At 35.2% G+C, this 21621-nt stretch overlaps 1 protein-coding gene across 1 annotated transcript; it reads right to left on the bottom strand.

Annotated features, from left to right (window-relative positions):
• Nucleotides 1–1204: 1204 nt before the first annotated feature.
• Nucleotides 1205–5788, bottom strand: LOC143570349 (axial regulator YABBY 5-like). The gene is made up of 7 exons (XM_077056021.1): nucleotides 5498–5788; nucleotides 4520–4678; nucleotides 2722–2845; nucleotides 2501–2549; nucleotides 2301–2376; nucleotides 2080–2151; nucleotides 1205–1424 (listed from the first exon to the last, which is right to left on the bottom strand). The coding sequence occupies exons 1-7, from the start codon at nucleotides 5573–5575 to the stop codon at nucleotides 1362–1364; spliced, it is 621 nt and encodes a 206-aa protein (XP_076912136.1). The 5' UTR covers nucleotides 5576–5788; the 3' UTR covers nucleotides 1205–1361.
• Between the last annotated feature and the right edge of the window lie 15833 nt (nucleotides 5789–21621).

Genomic DNA, 21621 nt, shown 5'->3' with positions numbered 1-21621 from the left:
AAGTTTTGAGTTCGTATATTCTTGTATAAATGCTTTAGTTTTATTTTATATTTAAAGGACACACGCTTTAGGTCACACATGGAATAACAGACCTCAAATTGAACACCTATGTACTATTTTATGTGTATATGATTTATTTTTCTGATATCATATTTGATTTATTATTAGCAAATGCACCATCAATTAGTTTTACAGAAATTTCAAAAACAAATTTTCAAATGCAAACACTTTTGAATTTTTGTCTAATGTTCCCTTTATTAATTTATAAATGTCAGTAAATTAGAATAAAAAAAACAGCATATATTCTTTCAAATATATTGTTTATTTGTAATTTTGCATACATCAATATTGCTAATAAAAGTTCAAATACAAAGTTTGATGTTCAATTTTCAATTGCTTATTTTAAACAAACTATCAAATATTAAGTTTTGGAAAAGTTAAAAGGTGTTTACTTTTGTGTGTTATTGTGAGAAGATAAGTTAATAAGTTACTAAGTTATAACTTATTAACTTATGGAAGAGATTATAAGGAGGTAAAATAAGAAACTCCAAAACACCCCCTTATTAAAAGCGTAAAAATACATTACTATTATTATTAGTAGTATTACTCACAGGACTCGAATTGGAATTAGTTAATCGAACAAGAACTAAACACGGAGAATACTTTGGCACAACTCATCAATTTTATTAATCAAGAAAATAACTCAAAACTTGATCAATTCTCCATTAACCCTTACATGAATTCTTTAAGGTTATATAGAGGCTCGATTACAATTAGAATAAAACACAAACTTCTATTTATCCATTAAATAAAATTCCTCAATATCTAATAAATAAAATAGATAATTATCTCTAATTGCAATAAGTAATTAATTAATGAGATCGATCTATTAGCTCGAACCGACCACACCTTCCCGACCCATAACTCGGTTCGGGAATTAACTTCAACAACTATCACTAGTACGTTTGATGTGATACGTACAGATGAAAAATTAACGATCTATTGATTACTATTTTGTTTTACGTATTTCTGAAGTTACTTAGTATATATACGGAAACATACATATATGTGTCTTTCTTTTTCATTATTGTCATCGATCATTAAGTGATTACCTACACAAGAATACAACTGAATAAGTTTTGGATTGTTACAAAGGCAAGCCAACTAGCTTACTTTTTGACAACAAACGAAGTACGTACACAAATAACATCACTCATATGATTGTAAAATACAATTTAAAATGACCCAAATACTAATTTATATATGTCCTTACAACATGTTACGGTCATGGCTTTCTTGAGCTCAAAATATAAATATATATGAGGGTTTGCTTTGATTTTCCTCTTTAAATCAAACTTTACTCATTTCTTGAACAAGGCAGCCCTCGATCTTGGTCGCTTCTCAGATCCTTGCACACAACTAAACTGCATACAATATTCCAATAAATTGAAGTATATACATGGGAGAAATCTATGCAGGAAGACCAAATATTATCGGAACACGTAAACAAAATAAGTCATTCATTTTTTTTTCATTTTTAAAACTTTTAAAACGAAACAAAACGATTGAAATGCAATGTTTATTCGTCTCTTCTGAAATTAAGAAAACCTGTGAACAAATTTTGTTTATGTATATAAGTTACACACGTGTAGGCAAACTATTAAAATATTAAAAACACATGAAAAAGCTGGTTTAGTAGTTTTCAACATTTAAAAAATATGGATTACTAGATAAAAAAATAAACAATTTATGGTTCTTCTTTTTGTATGAATATACACAAAATAATGTCAGTTCTTCTCTTCTAAGATTAAGAAAACCTATGAACAAATTCTGTTTATGTATATAAGTTACACACGTGTAGGCAAACTATTAAAATATTAGAAACACATGAAAAAACTGGTTTAGTAGTTTTCAACATTTAAAAAATATGGATTACTAGATAAAAAAATTAAACAATTTATGGTTCTTCTTTTTGTATGAATATACACAAAAGATTCGTTTAAATGAATTCATTAGAATTATTATGATATGTCCAACAATAAATTAAAATTTTGAGAAACTAAGCATGAATTAACATACCTCATCAAATTTAGCTTGGTGATTATTTGCTTCCAGCATCAATCCAAAATGAATGTGAGGGAAATGTGCCCACTATATCACAAGAGAATTTACAGACTCAATATAATAAATCAATAGATGGTGTGTACAGTCACACAACACAACACAAGTACTTGACATTGTTAAAGACACCAAACAGAGAAAAAGAAAGTATGCAGAAAATTTACATCATGCCCACTTACATTTTTTGCAGCAGTACTAAAAGCTTCCCTATGGCTAATATCTGGATTATTTGCTTTGATCCTCTGGATTTCCTCTCTACAAATACCCATATCTCATTTTATTGTTTTGAAAAATATTTTTTTTTTAAAAGATGAAACTTTTATAAATTTTTTAGGGTAATTCAATACTAAAAGCAAAATTTAAATGTGATTGTTCTTACTTTATGAACTGGTTGTATGCAGATGGAACGCGTTGCCTCTTTTCTGGCGCTGAAAAATGCAAACAGTTGGTGTTAAACTCGAAGTACCGCGAATCTTATTACCGGATGTTTCACTGTTTGATTTTAAAACCAATTTATGCAGGTGCCTTTACTGTATAACCTTGAAGTTATAGTAAGCTTTTGTACATTTAATGTAACAAGGATGTATATGAATAACTTACGACGATTGATCTTTTGATCGGTGGTTATGGAAACCGGAGATGGCCTCACTGGCATCCTGCTATTGTACTTTGAAGAGGAACCCATATCAACCCTATAATTTGGAGGAGTGTGGGTTGGAGCTCTCTGAAATATCAAGAAAAATGCAGTCTTAATTAATTATTATTAGTTGATTAATATCAACAATATTGTGTGCAATAAGCAAACTAGTTTTTTTTATATTGGTAGATTCCTAGCAACCTCCCAAGTTATTCGTCGATCTTTTTACTTAAACTCTCTTAGATGATTAATACAGCATAAGCTTAATTATTGCACTAAAATTATAAAGTGTTAAACTAAAGATAACCTGCTAACTAGTATAATTTGTAGTCTGGAAGAGAAGAAAGTGAACTAATTTTTTAAAGGAAAAAAATTATATTAAAATTGGCATGCCAAAAGCATTACAAGGAAAGTGAACTAATAAACATTGAAGTGACTGAATTAGTTTGAGCTGGTGAAAAGTAAAAGTAAATAAAAAAACCTCAGAATTGAATGACATTTGCTGTCAGCTGTGTCCCAAACATATCCACCACCTCTTTAATCTCGGAAGGGAGAGAAAGAGGTCGCAAAGGAAAACAACAAAATATTGATGCAAAGAAACATATAATAAAAACCATTAATAATAATAATACTTTTGACCATAAAATAAGATTAAGAAAAATATAATAATAATAGGGTTTTAAAACAATATAATATCATTGAAGAAGGAGAGAAACACTGACGCATTTGACACAGATGTTGGCCGCAAAAATGAAACCTATGGAAAACGGCGGTTAGGGTTCTTGAATCTATGATGTAACAGCAAAAAAAAAAGAGGTTGAAAAGAAGAAAAACAGTCTGATTTGTGTGGTCTTTAGATTATTATCCTATGTATGACCTAGAGTAACTAGATCCCTATGTACTTATAATTTCTTAAAAAAGTAACAACATTCAATGATCTGGTTCTGAAAATCTGATGCCTAACCCTACTTAGGCTGAGGGGTGTGGGGCGCTAACCGGGGCGCTAGAGCCCCTCCGCTCGCGCCTCGGGGCGCTAACCCCACACCACCGGGGCATTTGCATTTGCCAATCTGAATTTGAGTTTGACTTTTGAAAGTCGCATGTCAAATAATTAATGTTATTTCACCCTTCTTTTATTCTTTCATTACTGAGTTCGATTCTTCTTACATGGTGTTATGCATATTTCAAAACGTGTACATGAGCCGGGATTCGAACCTCGAAGCCCCAAAAAGAGTGAAACCCTACGGAAAAACTCCTAACTATCCCACGACCGAAGTTGTGATGGCCAAATAATTACTCTTCCCATTTGTATTCTTTTAGCAAGATAGAGAAAAGCACATCAAATTTGATCCATTTCTTGTATTTTACAAAATATTAAATAAAAATGGTATTAAATAGTATAGATAAATTGGTTTTACTTGCATTCTCATCTTTATTTTCCTTTGGTTTTGTAGATGAGAGTTGTATTTGTGTCTTTTCCGAAGAAAGACCAAAAATTGGTGTTTCGAATTGCACATTTAACAAAAATTGGTGTCAATTTTCAAACGGCCGTTCCATCTTCTAACAGAGAGAAAATGTTTGTCTTTATCTCATCTTCTCAACTTTACTATGAGTAGAATCTTATTACGCTTGTTTGCTATTAGATTTGAAGTTGAAATTAACAATTTTGAAAAAGCAAGTTGTGATTACATAAGAAATTGATCAAAATTAACTAGGGTTAATTAAGTACTTATGTTATAGTGTAATTAAATTAAAAGTCACCTGATCATGGTGAGGAGAAGTTGAATCTTGGGAGGTGGGATTGGAATTTGGGAGAGTCTGAAAGGCAGGAGCCATACCCATATTCACTGACCACAGATTGGTGCAGTGTCCACATCTTACTGTCACTATGTCATACAAGCTGCTGCATGGTACACTCACCTGCATTTTAACAAAACATCAATTATTACCTCCAAATCAAGAACACCCATTTCAGAAACACAATCAAGAACACAAATTGACCATCCAATTTGGTCATAACTCATAAAATCTAAAACAACACTTTTAGGGTTCCAAGATCAAAACTTTATGATCAAGAACCCTTAAAGACTGAACCTTGAGTAATAGATGTAAGATCAAGTGTGTGTTGAACTACTAGAGATCAAATTTTTAAGGACTAAAGCCAATTAAAACTCTTGAAAACACATAAAGATCAAAATAAAGGAACCAAGAAACAATGGATCGAGGAAGAATCTTTAAAGATAAGATCTTTAAAATTTTCTTGAACATGTGTATAATAACCCTAGTCTTTTAAGGAGTAGTCACATGCAATGATACTTAAGGGTGCTAATTATGAACCCTTTAATTTGGTCAAGATTTGAATCAATTGTGTTAGATAATGGAAAATCTCCACAAGGAAAGAAAAGAATCGAATGATTTTTGTCCTTGATATTAGTCACTCAAGTACTGTACTCTTTAGCTCTTGTGTGTGTATGTGTGTGTGAGAGATGAGTAAAGATTTAAGATATTTAAAGTTAAGAAGAAGAAGAAGAAGAAGACTTGACTGTATTAAGTTTGTGTGTGCATCCAAATTGAAAAATAAATCTTGATTTCATATGAAGATATTTTTAGCATTTTAGAGCCCTCAAATTATGCAAGAACTCATCATCATCTTCTTCTTATTCTTCTTTTTATTTTTCCAAACTCTTTAAAGATAACACAAACCACATAAAAAAAAGATTAACATAGATAAGTGTGTACCGCAAGAACAATATTGCAAAAGTTACAAGGTATATAACGGAGTTGCTCAGATACATCTATGCAGCTGCTGCTTGACATCTTTCTAACACACACACACACACACACTCTTGGATCCAAAGGTTAGAAAAACTTTGTGGGTGAGTGTTGAAGCTGGGTGATCACTACAGTGGTTTCTTGTTTCAAGATGTTTCTATTTATAGATGAAGAAAGAGATGAAGAAACATATATAGATATATAATGTATATATATATGAGGGAGAGAGAAAGGGGAAATTAGTAATAGAGAAAATGGGATAGGATCCAAAGAGCTAAGGCTGAGGGGTGTGGGGGGCGCGAGTGGGGGCGCCAGTCAATAATATTGTGACGTGTGGCAGAGAGAGAAAGTTGATAAGATGGGTGTTGGTAGTGGTGCTCGCGCCCCGGGACATGGTGTGGAGGGGCGCGAGAGGGGGCGCGAGCGGTTTTTTTTTTTTATTATTTTTTAAATATAGTAAAAAAACGTATTATTAAAAAAACTCAAAAATTATTTAAAAAAACACACATTTTTTTGAAAATTCATAATAAAAAAAAAACATACTAAAAATTAAACAAACAATAATATTTAATAATAAAACTAATCTAATACAAGATCCTGTGACACCGCCGCCTCAAGTATGAGGGTCGGCCCTTCATGATCACCACGGTGGAACTGACCTCGCCAGGCTGTTGGACACATAGCCCATCCAACATGCGTACAATCGATGCTACCTAGCATCCCAGGAAAACCATGTTTTTCTGCGTGCACCTCATATATGCGTTGGATGTCATACGTTGTAGGTTTACGCAGATATCTCCGAGCGTAAGTCGATATGACTCCTACGTACAATATATATTACAAAATGTAATAAATATTTAATAAAAAGTAAAATTAATGTTTTTTACCTTGGCAGAAAAAATGAAGGGATTCACGTGCAACCCTTTTCGACATCTGTAAATACTCATCCAAAGCGTCCGACGAGATGCCGTACGCTAATTGACGGATAGCAGCCGTGCATTTTTGAAGAGGGGTAAAACCGGGAAGACCCCTAGCATCCTCCCTATACGCGTGAACAATTGTCTGCTCATTCGAAAAAGAGTTCGAAAATCCGACTCCGCGTATACCGGTTGAGGGCTAAAATAATGCCTCATCAAAGTATCGTTAGCACCCGATCGATCACGATCACGAGGTGGTGCTCTAACCCTCGGGAGTCGGGGTTGATGGGCTTGATTTTGCAAGAGATTGACCACGGTTGCGGTCAAAACTCCCCCTACATGAAAAGCAAATCATCCTCTTCGGAGGAGTCGGAATCAGACGAGTACGACGACATAATTTTAAAAAAAAAAATGGGACGATGGGTTGTTTGGAGATTGAAGTTGTGTTTGATATGGTAAAAATGGGTTGATTTAGGGGTATTATATAGGATTTTGTAAAGGTTTTTTTAAAAAAGTTTGAAAGAAATGGGTAATATATAGGAAGTGTTGTATAAAGAAATGGGTAAGTTTGGTGTTTTTTGAAGTTGTGTTAAAGTGTTGTATAAAATGGGTAATATATAGGAGTAGAAAATTTTTTTTTTTTTTAAATTTAAGAGCCAACGGCTCATTTAAGTGTTCAAACGGCTCTTTTCACCATTCCCCAAGCCCTAAACGCCACACATGTCCCGCGAACCCCCTTGCGCCTGCCTCTTTTTCTGCGCTCGCGCCCCTCTCGCGCCTCGGTGGTGTGGTGCTCGCGCCCCGGGGCGCGAGCGGCTGTCCTCTTGTGCCCTTTCTCACGCTCCACACCCCTCAGCCTAAGGCTGAAGGGTGTGGGGGGCGCGAGAGGGGGCGCGAGTGGGGGCGCCAGCCAATAATATTGTGACGTGTGGCAGAGAGAGAAACTTGATAAGATGAGTGTTGGTAGTGGTGCTCGCGCCCCGGGGCATGGTGTGGAGGGGCGCGAGCGGTTTTTTTTTTATTTTTTTATAAATGTATTAAAAAAACGTATTATTAAAAAAACTCATAAATTATTTAAAAAAACACACATTAATTAAAAAAACACATTAATATCTAAAAAAAAATTAAAGTACTAAAAAAAACATTATTCTTATTCTTCGGCTTGGTCTTCTTCGATCAACCTCTTCCGGATACGTTCCTTTTGTTTTTCCATCAGCATTTGGTCGACCGGATTTAGGTTACTGAAGTCTCTTGTAAGGAATTCCAAATCTCTCATTCTTTTTTTCTCCTTTTTGTCATTAGAGACCACCTCCATGGTTTTGTTGAATTTATTGAGGGATTCAACAAGATCGTTGATGTTTACGGCTTCCCCCTCAGCCGGTTTTTTGCCCCTGGCGTCCCTTCCCAATGGCCGCCTCCTCGGCGGTGAAGACGTTTCCTCCCCCGCAACGTTTAGGTCGAATCCAACCCGGCGGAAGTGCTGTACGCTCCAGACGAACTAGTTTTAGTCCGTTTCGGCCCTACTTCCGCATCAACGTCCGGCGCCACCAGCTTAACCCACTTAGAACACCTTCTCAACCTCTCCCACACCTTTACATCGTCCCACGTCTTCACCGTCCCATACCTCCGCAGGCACTCCTGCTTCCACTCTTCGACAGTGAAATTATAAACCGCCAAATCGTCACTGCCACTTGGTCTCATACGACCGGCGTTCCTGTTGAACAGATTAGTAAACAAGCCGACAAATTTTCTGATTTCGGTCCACCGACCCGAAATCATATCGGCGTTCCGCTCTGTACTCCCAACGAGTGAATAGAACGTCTCCCTAACCTTTGTCCAAAAGATCTTGCTCTTTTGGTAGTCCGCTGCAAAATGCATAAATAAATTTGTAAGTCATTTAACTTTTTTATTTAACTTTTTTATTAAAAATCATTTTTAAAAACGTTAAAACAATTACCGCAACGCCGATCCTCAGAAGTGACTATCCAAGCCCGACACAGGGCTTCCTTCTCATCCGATGACCACGGAGTGATTTTCCGTTTCGTCCTTCCGGTCGAAGCCGAACCCGACCCGTCCGTTGCAACTTGTTTTTTCCGGTGGACGCGTCTTCTTTGTCCCGCAGCTTCACCTTCTGGTTCTTGTGTCTCCGGAACTACAAAGTTAGGAGACGGTTGTATGTTGGATGGTTGAAAGCCGGATGGTTGTTGCGACCCCGAATAAAACATCGCTTGGTCCGGTGCCGACCATAAATCGTCGTAACTGTAATCTGAATCTAGGTTTGGGTACCAATTTCCAGCCATGTGATATTGGTATGTGATATTGGTGTTGGTTTGGGTTTGATATAGGTTTAATAGAGAGAAAATTGTATGTTTTATTATGTTGGATGGTTTGTATTTGATATAGATATATATAGAGTAAATAAATTTTTTTTTTTTATTAAACAAAGAGCCAACGGCTCATTTTCACCATTCAAACGGCTCTTTTCACCATTCCCAATCCCATTTACGCCCCACAGGTCCCGCTAACCCCCTTGCGCCTGCCTCTTTTTTCGCGCTCGCGCCCCTCTTGCGACCCTCTCGCGCCTCGGTGGTGTGGTGCTCGCGCCCCGGGGCGCGAGCGGCTGGCCTCTTGCGCCCTTTCTAGCGCCCCCCACACCCCTCAGCCTTATAGCAAAAGGTAGGTTCAGACAGTGCCTGCGGGCCCTGATCCATGCACCTAATTAACCGGCACAAACTCTCTAGGCAAGTCATTAACTTGAATAATAATATTTACCAAACCAACAAACTTACTCAAATAAAATATGAAAATGTTTCTTGGCGGAGTTAAGAGCATCTCCAACGCGTCCCATGTGAAGGCCGTCTGGTTTAGATGGCAAGACAAGGAAGAGCAGGTGGCACAAAGCCGCATTGTGGCATGGTGTCCGGCTCTGTAGACAAGCTTCGGGCGAGATTGTGAGGGTGAAGGCAGGATAGAGCGATGCAGGTGCTCTAAGGTGAGATGTATAAGTGTTTATATCAATGTGATTAAAGTTTTGATCTAGTTCCATAATAAATATATGTAGATTAATAAGAGTAGTGTTGAGTGTATGAAAAATCGCGTTTAAAGAAATGCTCTAATTCCAAAGGCCAATTGGTACAAAGGTAAGTTGTGAGTTTCTCCTAGTTAGGTGGGTGGATCGTATCATCACGTTTTGTTTTTCGGATGAAAGGTGTAGGTCCTCAAGAATGGATCTAACAACTTTACTCGGATCAATCCGTGTTATTGGTTAGCGAAAATCACCAACAACACTCGGATCTCGGATCTTAGTTTGTTTGGTTTATTTGCTTGAAATTAAGGAGGAAGAAGAAGAAAATATGAAGAGAACTTTATTTCCTGGAAGTTGTGAAAAAGAGTTGTAATGAGTTGGAGAGATTTGGAGAAATGGTTAAGTGGCCCTTTTATAGGGTCCCCATTTCTTCAATACTTACAAAATAAACGTACAAAATAAACATACCGAGTATGTAATACGTCGACTAAAAGCAAACTAAAATAACATACACAATCCTAAAAACAATATAGAATATTGGCCTTACAAAAGGGCAATTTATTTGCCAACTGATTCTGGATGTTTGAGCCATAGTTACCTAATTCGTTGTTCGCTCCGGTACGGGTACGTGGTTCGGGTACGCAATTCGCTAAAGGTAGCGTATTCGGTATGAAGGGGGGTAGGTTCATTTTGGTACGAACCGGTACGGTGTACCATGTAGTTCGGTTCGATATACCCAAATAAAAAATAACTATTTAAACATAATTATATATCTAATGGTAATTTATACTTTTTATGTAGACAGAATTACAAATTTTGTCCTTTAAAATAAGTCGAATTACGGTTCGTGTCCTTTGTTAAGTTTCCTTGCAGGCGGTGTACTTTAAACTTTTTTTTCCTACAAGTTTTGTCCTTTACGCTAACTGGGTTAGAAAAAATCAGTTAAATGCCCTCACGTGAGACGCATGTGAGGGCATTTTTGTCTTTTCGTCTACCCTGCAACTTCATCATCATCATCTTCTTCTTCTTCTTCATTTTTTGCATATCTCAATCAAAACCCTAAAATCATCTTTAATATGTCAAAATCAAATTACAGTCTCCAACCTCCCGTCACCGTCTTCCCCACTCAACTGCCGCCACCGTCTCCCAGCTCCAACGACGCCACCGTTGGGACTGGGTGCCGGAGGTTGTTTCTTTCCATTTCACATGGGACTGGGTGGGTGATTGCTTTGCTATCACTTTCATGGTGGTAGCCCTCTTTCCATTTCACATGTAGACAATAATCCTCTTCAAGTCAAATCCATTCAAACCAATAAACAAACGCGTCCGGATTGATTCTTTGATTATTCAATTCAGGATTCCAACTACAAGCTACCCACGTTCTTTCGTCTCTTCTTCCACAAATTAAATAACCATAAAAATCCCACCTTTAAGCTGGGTTATCATTTTCTTGTACTCAATTCCACCAAAACCCTATCTGGGTATCTCAATTTCGATCCAAAAATGGGCGTTTGCATCAGCAAAAGCAAGAGTCATTCAAGACCTGATGTGGGTGTTGCTTACAATCACAGATCCGATGAGCCAAACATAGTTTACACCAAATCTCCAGCTCCGGCCGACCAAATTCCGGCCAAGAAACCACCTCCGGCACCCAGTCCCAACGGTGGCGTCGTTGGAGCTGGGAGACGGTGGCGGCAGTTGAGTGGGGAAGACGGTGACGGGAGGTTGGAGACTGTAATTTGATTTTGACATATTAAAGATGATTTTAGGGTTTTGATTGAGATATGCAAAAAATGAAGAAGAAGAAGATGATGATGAAGTTGCAGGGTAGACGAAAAGACAAAAATGCCCTCACATGCGTCTCACGTGAGGGCATTTAACTGACTTTTTCTAACCCAGTTAGCGTAAAGGACAAAACTTGTAGGAAAAAAAAGTTTAAAGTACACCGCCTGCAAGGAAACTTAACAAAGGACACGAACCGTAATTCGACTTATTTTAAAGGACAAAATTTGTAATTCTGTCTTTTATGTATAAATATATAACTTTAAGGATCAAATGTAAACTAGTGAAAATAGAATGGGCTAATTGTTAAAATAAACAAACTAATTTTACATATTTAATTGTTTTTAGGTAAATTTTATAAACTTTAGGGATTAAATATAAACTAGTGAAAGATTAGGGTAAAATGTCAAATTCACTAAAGTTATAAAGACCTAAAATAACACCACACAGATGCAGCCGCCTCTTCTCTTCCACCTTCCTCTTTTACCGGAAAAAACGGCAGCATCTCCGGCAGAAATTGACACAGCGTATTGGAGCGAATTGGAACACCGAATTCATTCGTTTGGTACGCCGCACCGGAGCGAACCGGTACGCAGTGAATTTCGTTTCGGTTCATCACGAACCAATTCGCAATTCGCGGGTCTTCTAGCAAATTCGGTAACTATGGTTTGAGCCTTTGACGTTAAAAAGGAAAAAAAAATTTGAAAATATTAATTTTTAAAATTTATTGCAATGCCGTTTGATTGAAAATGTACAAATGGATTTGCATGGAAAACAACAAACGATATGTTTGTAAACAAACATCACCCTTACCCCCATTTTCAGAAAAAAACACACTTATACATCCCCTTATCCCATATTCAGAAACAGATCTAAAATATTAGGATATGTTTGTAAACCAAATATGAAGACTAAAAATCTAACTCTATTATTTATTCTCTCTCGTTGTCTATTCTCCAACCACTTCACCTCAACGGACAACATTGATAGCAACTCACAAGAAAGAAACTAGTTTTAACCATACTTCCCTCTCGATAGAGGCCCAAATCACCTACTTAACACTAACCCAATAGAACCAGAAAAGCATATATTCAACCAGTTGGTTGTGGTTGGATTGGATCGACTCCATCTTCTTGCTAACAATGAATCTTGTTCAAGTTGTGATAAGAGGACGTTTTTGAACCCCCCCCCCCCCCTCCCCACATTACTCAATAAAGAAAGTAATGTTGATAGCCTTTTAACAATCATTAAGAGGTAACCATTAAAAGGTAGTCTCTTAACCATTCTGACTTAAGGCTACCTCTTAACCATTAAGAGGTGGCCTCTTAATAACTGTTAACAGGCTATCAAATAGCCCAAGTGGGAAATAAAGTATATTTTGTATATTATGAATAATAGCTCTTCCTAACAAATGAGCTTTTCATTGTCATGAACAATGGAATTGCGGTCTTTCCAAACTTCTCATGAGATAAATCAAGCAACATAAATGCGTAAAAAATAATAGTATGAGCAAAAGAGTATCAGTCCATCAAGACTCAAGACAGTACTTGAGAGACTGAGCTTGGGAATTTGTGTCGTTGAACACCACCTCAAGTTTTTGTTTCAATGCCAACTAGAACAATGACTTCTAACTGTTGTTTTATGATTTCGAAGTGGCCAAGACCCGGGCCTGACGCTATCTTGGTAATAAAAACTTGATTAATTGAACCATAATCTTCATAGTAATTAACGATATGCCCAAGCCCTTCGTTATGACATAATAAGCATAGGTCACTTTATTCGAGTCGTCGGTGTTTATTCATTCAGCCCGAGTATTCAATCAATCTTCAAATCTAGATTTTTAATTTTCAATTTGAACTCCACATTGATTAAGCATGAACATGAGGGTTTGTTTTTTGTTTTGATTTTATCTCTTCTAGTTGTACGAACCGGTTCCACAAGGAGATCACATTCACCATCCGTGTCATTAAGATTGATATGAGAACGTGAATATGGAGTGGGTTGTGATGAGACATAATCATTGGATGATGTTGCTTTCGTCCATTTAGCGATTGATACTTCAATGAGTTGTTTGAGTCGTTCGAATAATGGTTTTTGAAAAATGGTTAGTTTGGGTTCGAAGGATTCACGACGGAATAGTAGGAGGATGGTTAAGAATGTTTGAAAGTGAAGAAGTAGAACGTAAAAAAGTCGAAGATGAAAATTTGTGTGGATTTAAAATGGTTAAAGATTTGAGTTAGTTATAAAGTTTAAAATATATTTTTTTAAGTTTAGTCCTCAATGACTAATTTATTTATTGGAATAAACAAAATCCAACCTTATCACATGTTACCCCCCCCCCCCCCCCAAATCTACCTCCCAACCCCTGTAACGCAACAGTAAAATGTGATGTTTGGTGACATATGTGCACCGTTAGACACCAGTGCAGCCCAAGAAGCACTTCATACAAAAATTGGCAACACCTTATCATGCCACGTGTCTCAACTGTACTACAGTGGTATCTAAAACTGAATAAAAGGCCTATGCGGGTGTCTTATCTGCAAGGCTATATAGGTGCATGATAGGTGCTGGCATGACACCTCCCTAGCCTTGATTATCTTGGCAAGGCAGGTGCTTGGAAGGGCCTATTGGCACACCTTTGTATTCATGACAGACATCTTTAGGATTATTGGCGCACCTATTGGCGCATCTTTAGGAAGGTGCTTGGAAGGGCCTATTGACGCACCTATTGGCGCACCTTTGGCAAGGAAGGTGCTTGGAAGGGCCTATTGGCGCACCTTTGTATTCACTTGCATAGTCTGTTTGTTAACGTTTAGGCATCTTTATTGCCAAGTTAAGACATGTGTCATGGTGCTTCCAAGTCAGTTTTGAATGAAAACATGTCATGCTCTGCGGTGCCAAGAGGTTATGTGTCAACATCTGATTTATTATGCCAATAATGATTAAGAAATATTTCTTTTTTCTATCTTGAAGAATTTTAGAATAAACATGTCTATTTTGATAATTAATTCTCAATGTAAAAATGATTTATTTGCCAAATAAACCAACAATCAAAACTACTATACAAGGATGCAAATGTGCATATGAACAACTTCTTTAGAAAAAAATCAAAATACCTTCATATGCCTATATACATACATATTTGTTTTCAATTCAAAAGTTATTGAAAAACATAAAAATAAAAAGAATCCACCATTATCAACTTTTCCAAAAGTTAATAAACATTATGTTAATCCATAATCATATATAATTTTTCCAACATTAATTATTTTCCATCCATAGATCAACAAGGTTCCATAAACCAAAACATTTTGTTACAAGCCTTCTCCACTTATAAATAGGAGAAAACATATAGGAAAAAAGTTCTAGTGATGTTAATATACATTTGACTACACTCAAAAGCCTTGTGAATACTAGGAACAGGTCTTGACTTTGACATATCATCACATCTCATCATATCACACACAAATCCCACTTTATGACCATCATGATGTCCTCTACCTTATACAGTTTCACAGTTTTGTGGTTGAAGTGGTGATGATGTTATAATAGAGAACCAAGTAGAAATAGCTGACAAAGGCATCATATCTCTAATTGCAAGATTACCCAAGGTGACTCAAAGAGTTATTATGGGATGTTAGAGATAGATGAGGACACGAATTGAGGGAGGCTATCGCGGATTGCTCGCCGACTAGGGGAAAGTGTTCTCGATGATCACCAGAATTTGTAAAAAGTTGGTAATCTTGAAAGAGAGTGATATGGAGTGTGTATATGGTTATTACAATATGATGTAGCTAGAGCCTTCATGGTGTGATTCATAAAGTAATATATATAAAGAAGATGAGGAAGAGAGTGACATTAGGGTAGAGATAGAGCTGGTTGGTAAAAGCCCATTATATATCAAGTTCCGGATTGATAACCAAACAAGAACTAAATGAATAACTCTTGTTTATATTGATCAGAAAATATTACTCAAAAAACTGATTACAACTTTCAAAGCTTAACTCGGTTTGACTATTGATGAACCCTAACTTTGTTGCATCAACTTCATAATCTATAATGTCTAGCATATCTTGGTTTATATAGACTAACCTAACTTGTTAGTTAAGGCATTGCCAAATATAATAAAACCATAATTGCAACCTCATAAACTCATTACATATTAATGAATCCATGGGCCCTATAGTTCCAACCCGATCACCTACACTTGACAGGCTTATTAAGATGGAAATTACCTCCAACAATATATAACACTAGATTTTATCCCCCGTATTACGAGGGTTGTTTTACATTATTCATTTTTAATATTTATATATTTATATTTGGATTTTAATTTTATTTATTATAAGAAAGTTAATAATTAATATACTTGAGGTTTAAGATGAAATGGTTTCACAAATAAATGATATGTTATAATCCGATTTAAAAGCTATCTGGGTTTGGTGATACCCATTACCCGTTTATTTTCTTTATTGTAAAATTGTTTCTTAATTATAAATAATATCTTTTTTTAAAATAAAATAGGATATTAATTTTTAGTATATTCCTATTTTATAAGATTTTCATATCAAATATTTGATAACATTATTTTTTTAATTTAATGAGATGTTATAACCCGTTTAAAAGCTATATGGGTTTGGTGAGACCCATGTCCATAAATTTGGGTTAAATCAATAAGAGGCCTCTATTTAAAAATCAAGAAATCTGGTGACTTCCATAAAAGGAGGAGCGACCACATCGCGACACATAGGATTTTTGGGTCATCTTTTATATATATTATAGATATTAAACACTATTATTGTCATATACGATTTTTTGAGTTCAATAGTCTATCTCTCTTACGTGTCTCTATGTATAATAACTAGAATTAAAAGCATTATGTAAAAAAGTAATGATATTATTAGTGACCCGGGACCATGTACAGCGTACTAGGGGGGCGATATTTTTGTCCATTTCTTACACATTTATAATCAAAAGCTTTAACAATAACTTATTAGCATACATGTGTTCCATTGTGTTTTGGATTATCTTTCACTAAATGCTTTGTATATAATGCACTTTGGCATAAATATTTTTGTATAACATATGTATAAAATATTTTCACTTAGGAAATATATATGACTTTGTGCTACTTAATTGCTTCAATCAGTTTCTTTTTGCTACCTAGTAGAATTAGAGCACTCAGAACAACAAACTTTCACAAACCGTCATACTAAATTCCAATTTTTCTCAAAAACCTCATTTTCTTAAAGAAAAAAAATCTCTCTACAAACCCTATTAAAATTACTAAATTTGTATGTGTATATATATGTGTGTGAAAGGAGGGACCCACTCTCTCGTCTGCTTTCCTGCCCGCATAAACAAAAGCAGACTTCACCTCCACAACAAGGAGGTTTGTTTCCTCATAGTCCACTACAATGCCACCTCGGGTGCTCTTAACACGATTACCAGTTAATTTTAATTTGTAAAAAGAACGAGCAAATATATAACCCTGACCATCATAATAGATGCCATAAAGTCTGTATATATATACTATTGCAATAAAACTCCCAAACAACATAGCAATAACAAAAAGAGCTGTTTCAGATGCATCACAATAACAAGTAAATGTTTTTTGCAGTGTGTTGAAGTGAGAAAAAGTAAAATGATAGTTCAAAACTGTGAAAATGACAAAGGCTGGGTTAACTTATTTGGCCCAAGTCCTTTTCAATGTCTCTGGAGTAATAAATGGCTAGTGTTTTTTGGAATTATTGGTGCTTCAGTGACCACATGCACCACCTATCCATGTGATTGTGCTAACTTGCTAAGATGGCAAGATTTTTATAAACAGTTCCAACTATATATTGAACTCCGAATTTAACTATATATTGAACTCCGAATACACCTTTTGTATACCATATTGCACCAACTCCTACACACATAGAAATCTATTATGCTCTCAGTATACCTAAAAAATTAGAGCTGGCAATTCGTGTCTTAACATGTTAGAAATGACGCGCTTAAAACAATTGTCAGCCCTATGAAAAATGAAAGCACATTATACCCCAATATTCAACTCAGGAGGTCATCTAGGTCTATTGCATCTACCAACAAGCTAGGATGAACTCATGACCAATCACAATTCACGAACATTTTAGTTTTTAAAGCCGAACCCATGATAGAATTTAAAAGAACAGGAAAACTATTGGTAAATAATATTTTCAGTGTATATCAGATAAACTAAAACATCTTTTTATATAGAAAGAGTACACTGAAATTAAACAACCAGACTAACGACTACTCTTTATGATATGAGCCTTACAAGATTAGTTTCAGGTTCGTTAGTGCAAAACTGGAGGATAAATTTGAGATGGGAAACTAAGAGCATGTTTGGGATTATGTTTGAAAAATGTTTATTGGCTTATTGGCTTTTTCAAAAAGCCATTTTGAAAATCCATGATTTAAGGCTTTTAGAAAACTGCTTTTTAATCTTTTCAAAAAGCTAAAATAGAAAGGATTTTCGTGATTGTCAAACAGCTTATTGACTTTTTAAAAACACCAATAAGCTAATAAGCATTTTTCAAACTCAATCCCAAACATGCTCTAAATCTTCATGATTGTACATAGGGTACAATGTTAAACATGTAAAATATATGTATGGTCCTCTTTGACGTGTAAATAAAGGACATTGACTTGTTTTTTATGTTTTTGTTTCTTGTAATTATAACATCAATGTCATGTCAAGTTGTTATGGTCACAAGTTGGTTGATTCAAGGTCGAAAAGGAGTGAGAGATATCGGGGCTAAGTGGGGCGGGATCAAAAAGATATGGATGATGGCGATATGAAGACATACTATACAAGTTGCAGGTGTGTGTGGCATTCATGTTGGCCGTTTTTTAGTTAGGTGGATCGACATAAAGAAACGATGACTACATCTAAACAGTGTGCATAAAGCTTATTACAACATTAGAAAATTGGTCAATTAAAAGAGATCAAACTATTAGAAAAGACCAAAATTACATCTATACTTGAAATCACTTTTGATTCAAATAGAATATTAAAACATGAACAGATAGGGTAATATACACCATATAAAATCAAAAATCATTAAATCAACATCAAATGGATGTTGCATAATCATAACAGCAGAAATACTTCGTACTAATAAGTTGAGAATAATGTCTTTTTATCAAAATTTTGATAAAAGAAATTAGAAAAAACAATAATACTACGTGTCATCTAGTGTGTAATTATTCATCCGGTGTGGAACATAATGGTGTAATAATTCATTGGATGGGTTAGTCCTCCACACACAAGCCCTTCAATTCTATAGCACTCTCCAATTATTATTAACTTTTGTTAATCAAATTTGAAAAAAAAAAGTAGCAACTTTTGGACATATATATTGAAGGCGGCGTCGGGCAAGGTTGTTAAACACGAGAAAGCTTGTTTGGAGAATCAACACGTGTTTATCCCATTTGTCTTTGGCACTTTTGGTTACTTAGCTCCAGATGCCGTGGACCTTCTATATAGAGTTCATAAAGTCATGATAGCAATTTATCGGCCCATAAGAATCAAAACTTTGTTGCCTGTTTACCTGCCACTTCATTGTAAATCATTTGGTTGAATGAAAATTTATTTAAGATAGTTGACCCGAAGTAATAAGTATTCATCAGTTTGCTTGGAGGAGACATGCATGACTTTCATTTCCGTACCCATAAAAGATTTCCTAATAGATTTTGCATCATGTAATTTACATAAATACTAAATTATATTGCATGTGCCTGAAAAGACTCTATGAGCATCTTTAGCATGATGATATAGAAGAGATTTGAAGAATTTTAACATGTCAAGTTTGATATTTGAGGTAATATGGCCTACCAAAAACAATGGGGGAAAGGAACAACAAAGATAGAAAAAGTAGTGGCTAAGGCAATGAACATAATAGTTGGGTCTTTCTGTTAGCATTAATGCCCCATTTCCATTACTTGAAAGCCACCTCAACTATGTTTTCAAACCCATTTAACTTTCTTCATTCTTCATACTTGTTAGTTCAATCATGTTGTCATCTCATAAAACAAAGACTAATTTAGTTGGACCTACAAACTAAATAAAAATTAATGTACGAACCGCACAAATAATGTCCTTAATTAAATAGTATAGACCCATCTTTATGAACAAATCTACCTTTTTGTCTCAAATCTTTTTTCTAAATCCCAGCTTAGTATGTCAATATTAACACTAATCAAGAAAGTCCTAAATGAATGTTATTGATTATGTTCATATTATACCAATCAACTTTATTTAATTTAGATTATACAAATGGATACCCTAAAACACAAGAAGGCTATCGCGCCGACAGTTGTCACAGCATAACGCGTTTGTTGTCTCTAAAGGCTATCTCGACAACATGTCGTGGAGATAGCCTTCGTCGTAACTTGTGACGTTATAACTGAAAAATGTCGTCGCAGTGGATGGTGTTCCTATTTGCTTGTTCTATCTCGACGACGTATCTTAAGCCCGTGTCTTATTAAATGGATATTGGCAAAATCTGATATTTATCACTAAAATCAATGATATTTAAAGTATTCCAGATATTGGATACCGAAAATTTATGATGTTCCATCGTCAAACCAAATGTCGTATGTGATGACGATAAGCACACCCTTAAATGAATCGACAACTAAGAAGACCAAAACCTACCAGGAGATAGCTCTCTAATCATATTCTATATATGTGTTTCGTTGTGTCAAGGAAGCCGTCAACTACAAAGCGAGAGACGAAAAGATTAGATAGAGAGATTATACATACACGTTATGGTGATCTTCATAGTTGCGAATAAAAATTTTAAAAACATAAAATATCATTTCCAATATAAGAAAGTATACTTAAACCAGCATTACAAGAATATCATAGTTTAGACTTTAGACATTATGTGACTAAAGTTTTAAAAAAAAAGTTGCAATTGAAAATCAGACGGTGACACTCATAGTTTAGTTGACTTCTTTGGTATAAATTTCGTGTGTATATGTGTATGCTTACGAGTGCATGCACTTGTAAAATGACAATCATACCTTTGAAAAAAAATAGAGTGAAAATGTGAAATGATATAACCTTAAAAGTAAGTGGCCTAGACGAAGAGACATGTTCACATGTTAGGTACCTTGTCCACTTCAAGTAGCCTCTAAAAGTTATTCACATATCTTTGTAACTTTATATTCAACATTCAATCATCTTCCATTCTTGATTATGGAATAGAGGATAAAATAAAACTTTGCATGAACAATTTATAATAAAGTAAATTATGATATTGTTGTCAACGAAGCAAATGCAAATGTAGTAAATTATGATATTGTTTTCACTTCTCATGTTTAGACAAAATAAATAACTTTGAAAAAAAAAAGTAAGGTGCCATTTAGCTATGATAGCTACTCCAATAATCCTATAAAAGTATATTAATACCATGAGAAGTATTTTTAGTTAGTTTTTGCAGATTGAGGTTTTATACTTAAAGTTCTTTTGTAGACTTATATAGATGTTAAACTTTCCTCTCATTCTTCGGTAATATAAATTGCCCGTTTAATAAAGAGCTGTCAGAAACTCAGATAATACAAAAAAAATAAGTTCAAGACTGTTTGTACAAGAACTAGATCATCCAACGAACCCAGAACAACAACAAAACGTCCGAAAATATCCAACAAATCAAACCTAGAACCGGTGGGGAGCGCGTTTTCGTCAAAACTTCGCCACTGCCAACAACTAAACACAAAGAACCGAACCAAAAACAAGAATGTAGCAAAATGCTATGTACTTGTATGAACGTGATATTGATTGTAAAGAGACGACGGGGAAATCCTAACGTTTGGGTTAATAATTCTGGAATACCTAATTCACTGAGCTAAACATCAAATATGTATGAAAAGGGAAGATTGGCATATCAATAGTTAACATTTGAGTCAAATGGGGGTTGTCGGGTTGGTGAAAGAAAATACAAGTAAACATGTCATAAAACAAAATAAAAAAAAATAGATGTGTGTATATCTCATATTTTTACACTATTTGAAAATGCGTCATAATTGGTAAATTTCTTTTGTTGGTATTTGTCTTAACTCTTATGGTCTATTTGGATAAACAAACATAAGATTGTGAGTGGGCCGAGCCCATCTATCAAGATGTAGAAAACAAATTAAAAGGGCTGAATGGGCTTTTTAGATAATGTTCCTTAGGCCCATGAAAGTGAGTATTTGGATAGTTGGACTTGGATTGAATGTCAATATTCAGTCACGGGCCTTAACATGAGTTGTTAAGCCCAATAAGCACACTTCTTTTTACTTTTTCTTTCTTTTTTTAAGTAGCGATGCTTTAAAACCACCAAAACAACCAGTCC

This window comes from Bidens hawaiensis, unplaced genomic scaffold (genome assembly GCF_021521415.1).
Source record: "Bidens hawaiensis isolate Kalapana, Puna unplaced genomic scaffold, B.hawaiensis_p1.1 tig00024894_1, whole genome shotgun sequence".
NCBI lineage: Eukaryota > Viridiplantae > Streptophyta > Magnoliopsida > Asterales > Asteraceae > Bidens > Bidens hawaiensis.
Note: the sequence above shows the minus strand (reverse complement) of the source record. Positions and strands in the feature narration are given on the sequence as shown.

Bases quoted from the DNA above. Each gene is read 5' to 3' on its own strand.
- LOC143570349 (XM_077056021.1), bottom strand. From the start codon at position 5,575: ATGTCAAGCAGCAGCTGCATAGATGTATCTGAGCAACTCCGTTATATA. The intron at 2,846-4,519 runs GTGACTTTTAAT...TTGATATTTCAG, and splicing joins CTTCTCCTCACCATGATCAG to AGAGCTCCAACCCACACTCC. The intron at 1,425-2,079 runs GTATGTTAATTC...TATTGTATGCAG, and splicing joins ACCAAGCTAAATTTGATGAG to TTTAGTTGTGTGCAAGGATC.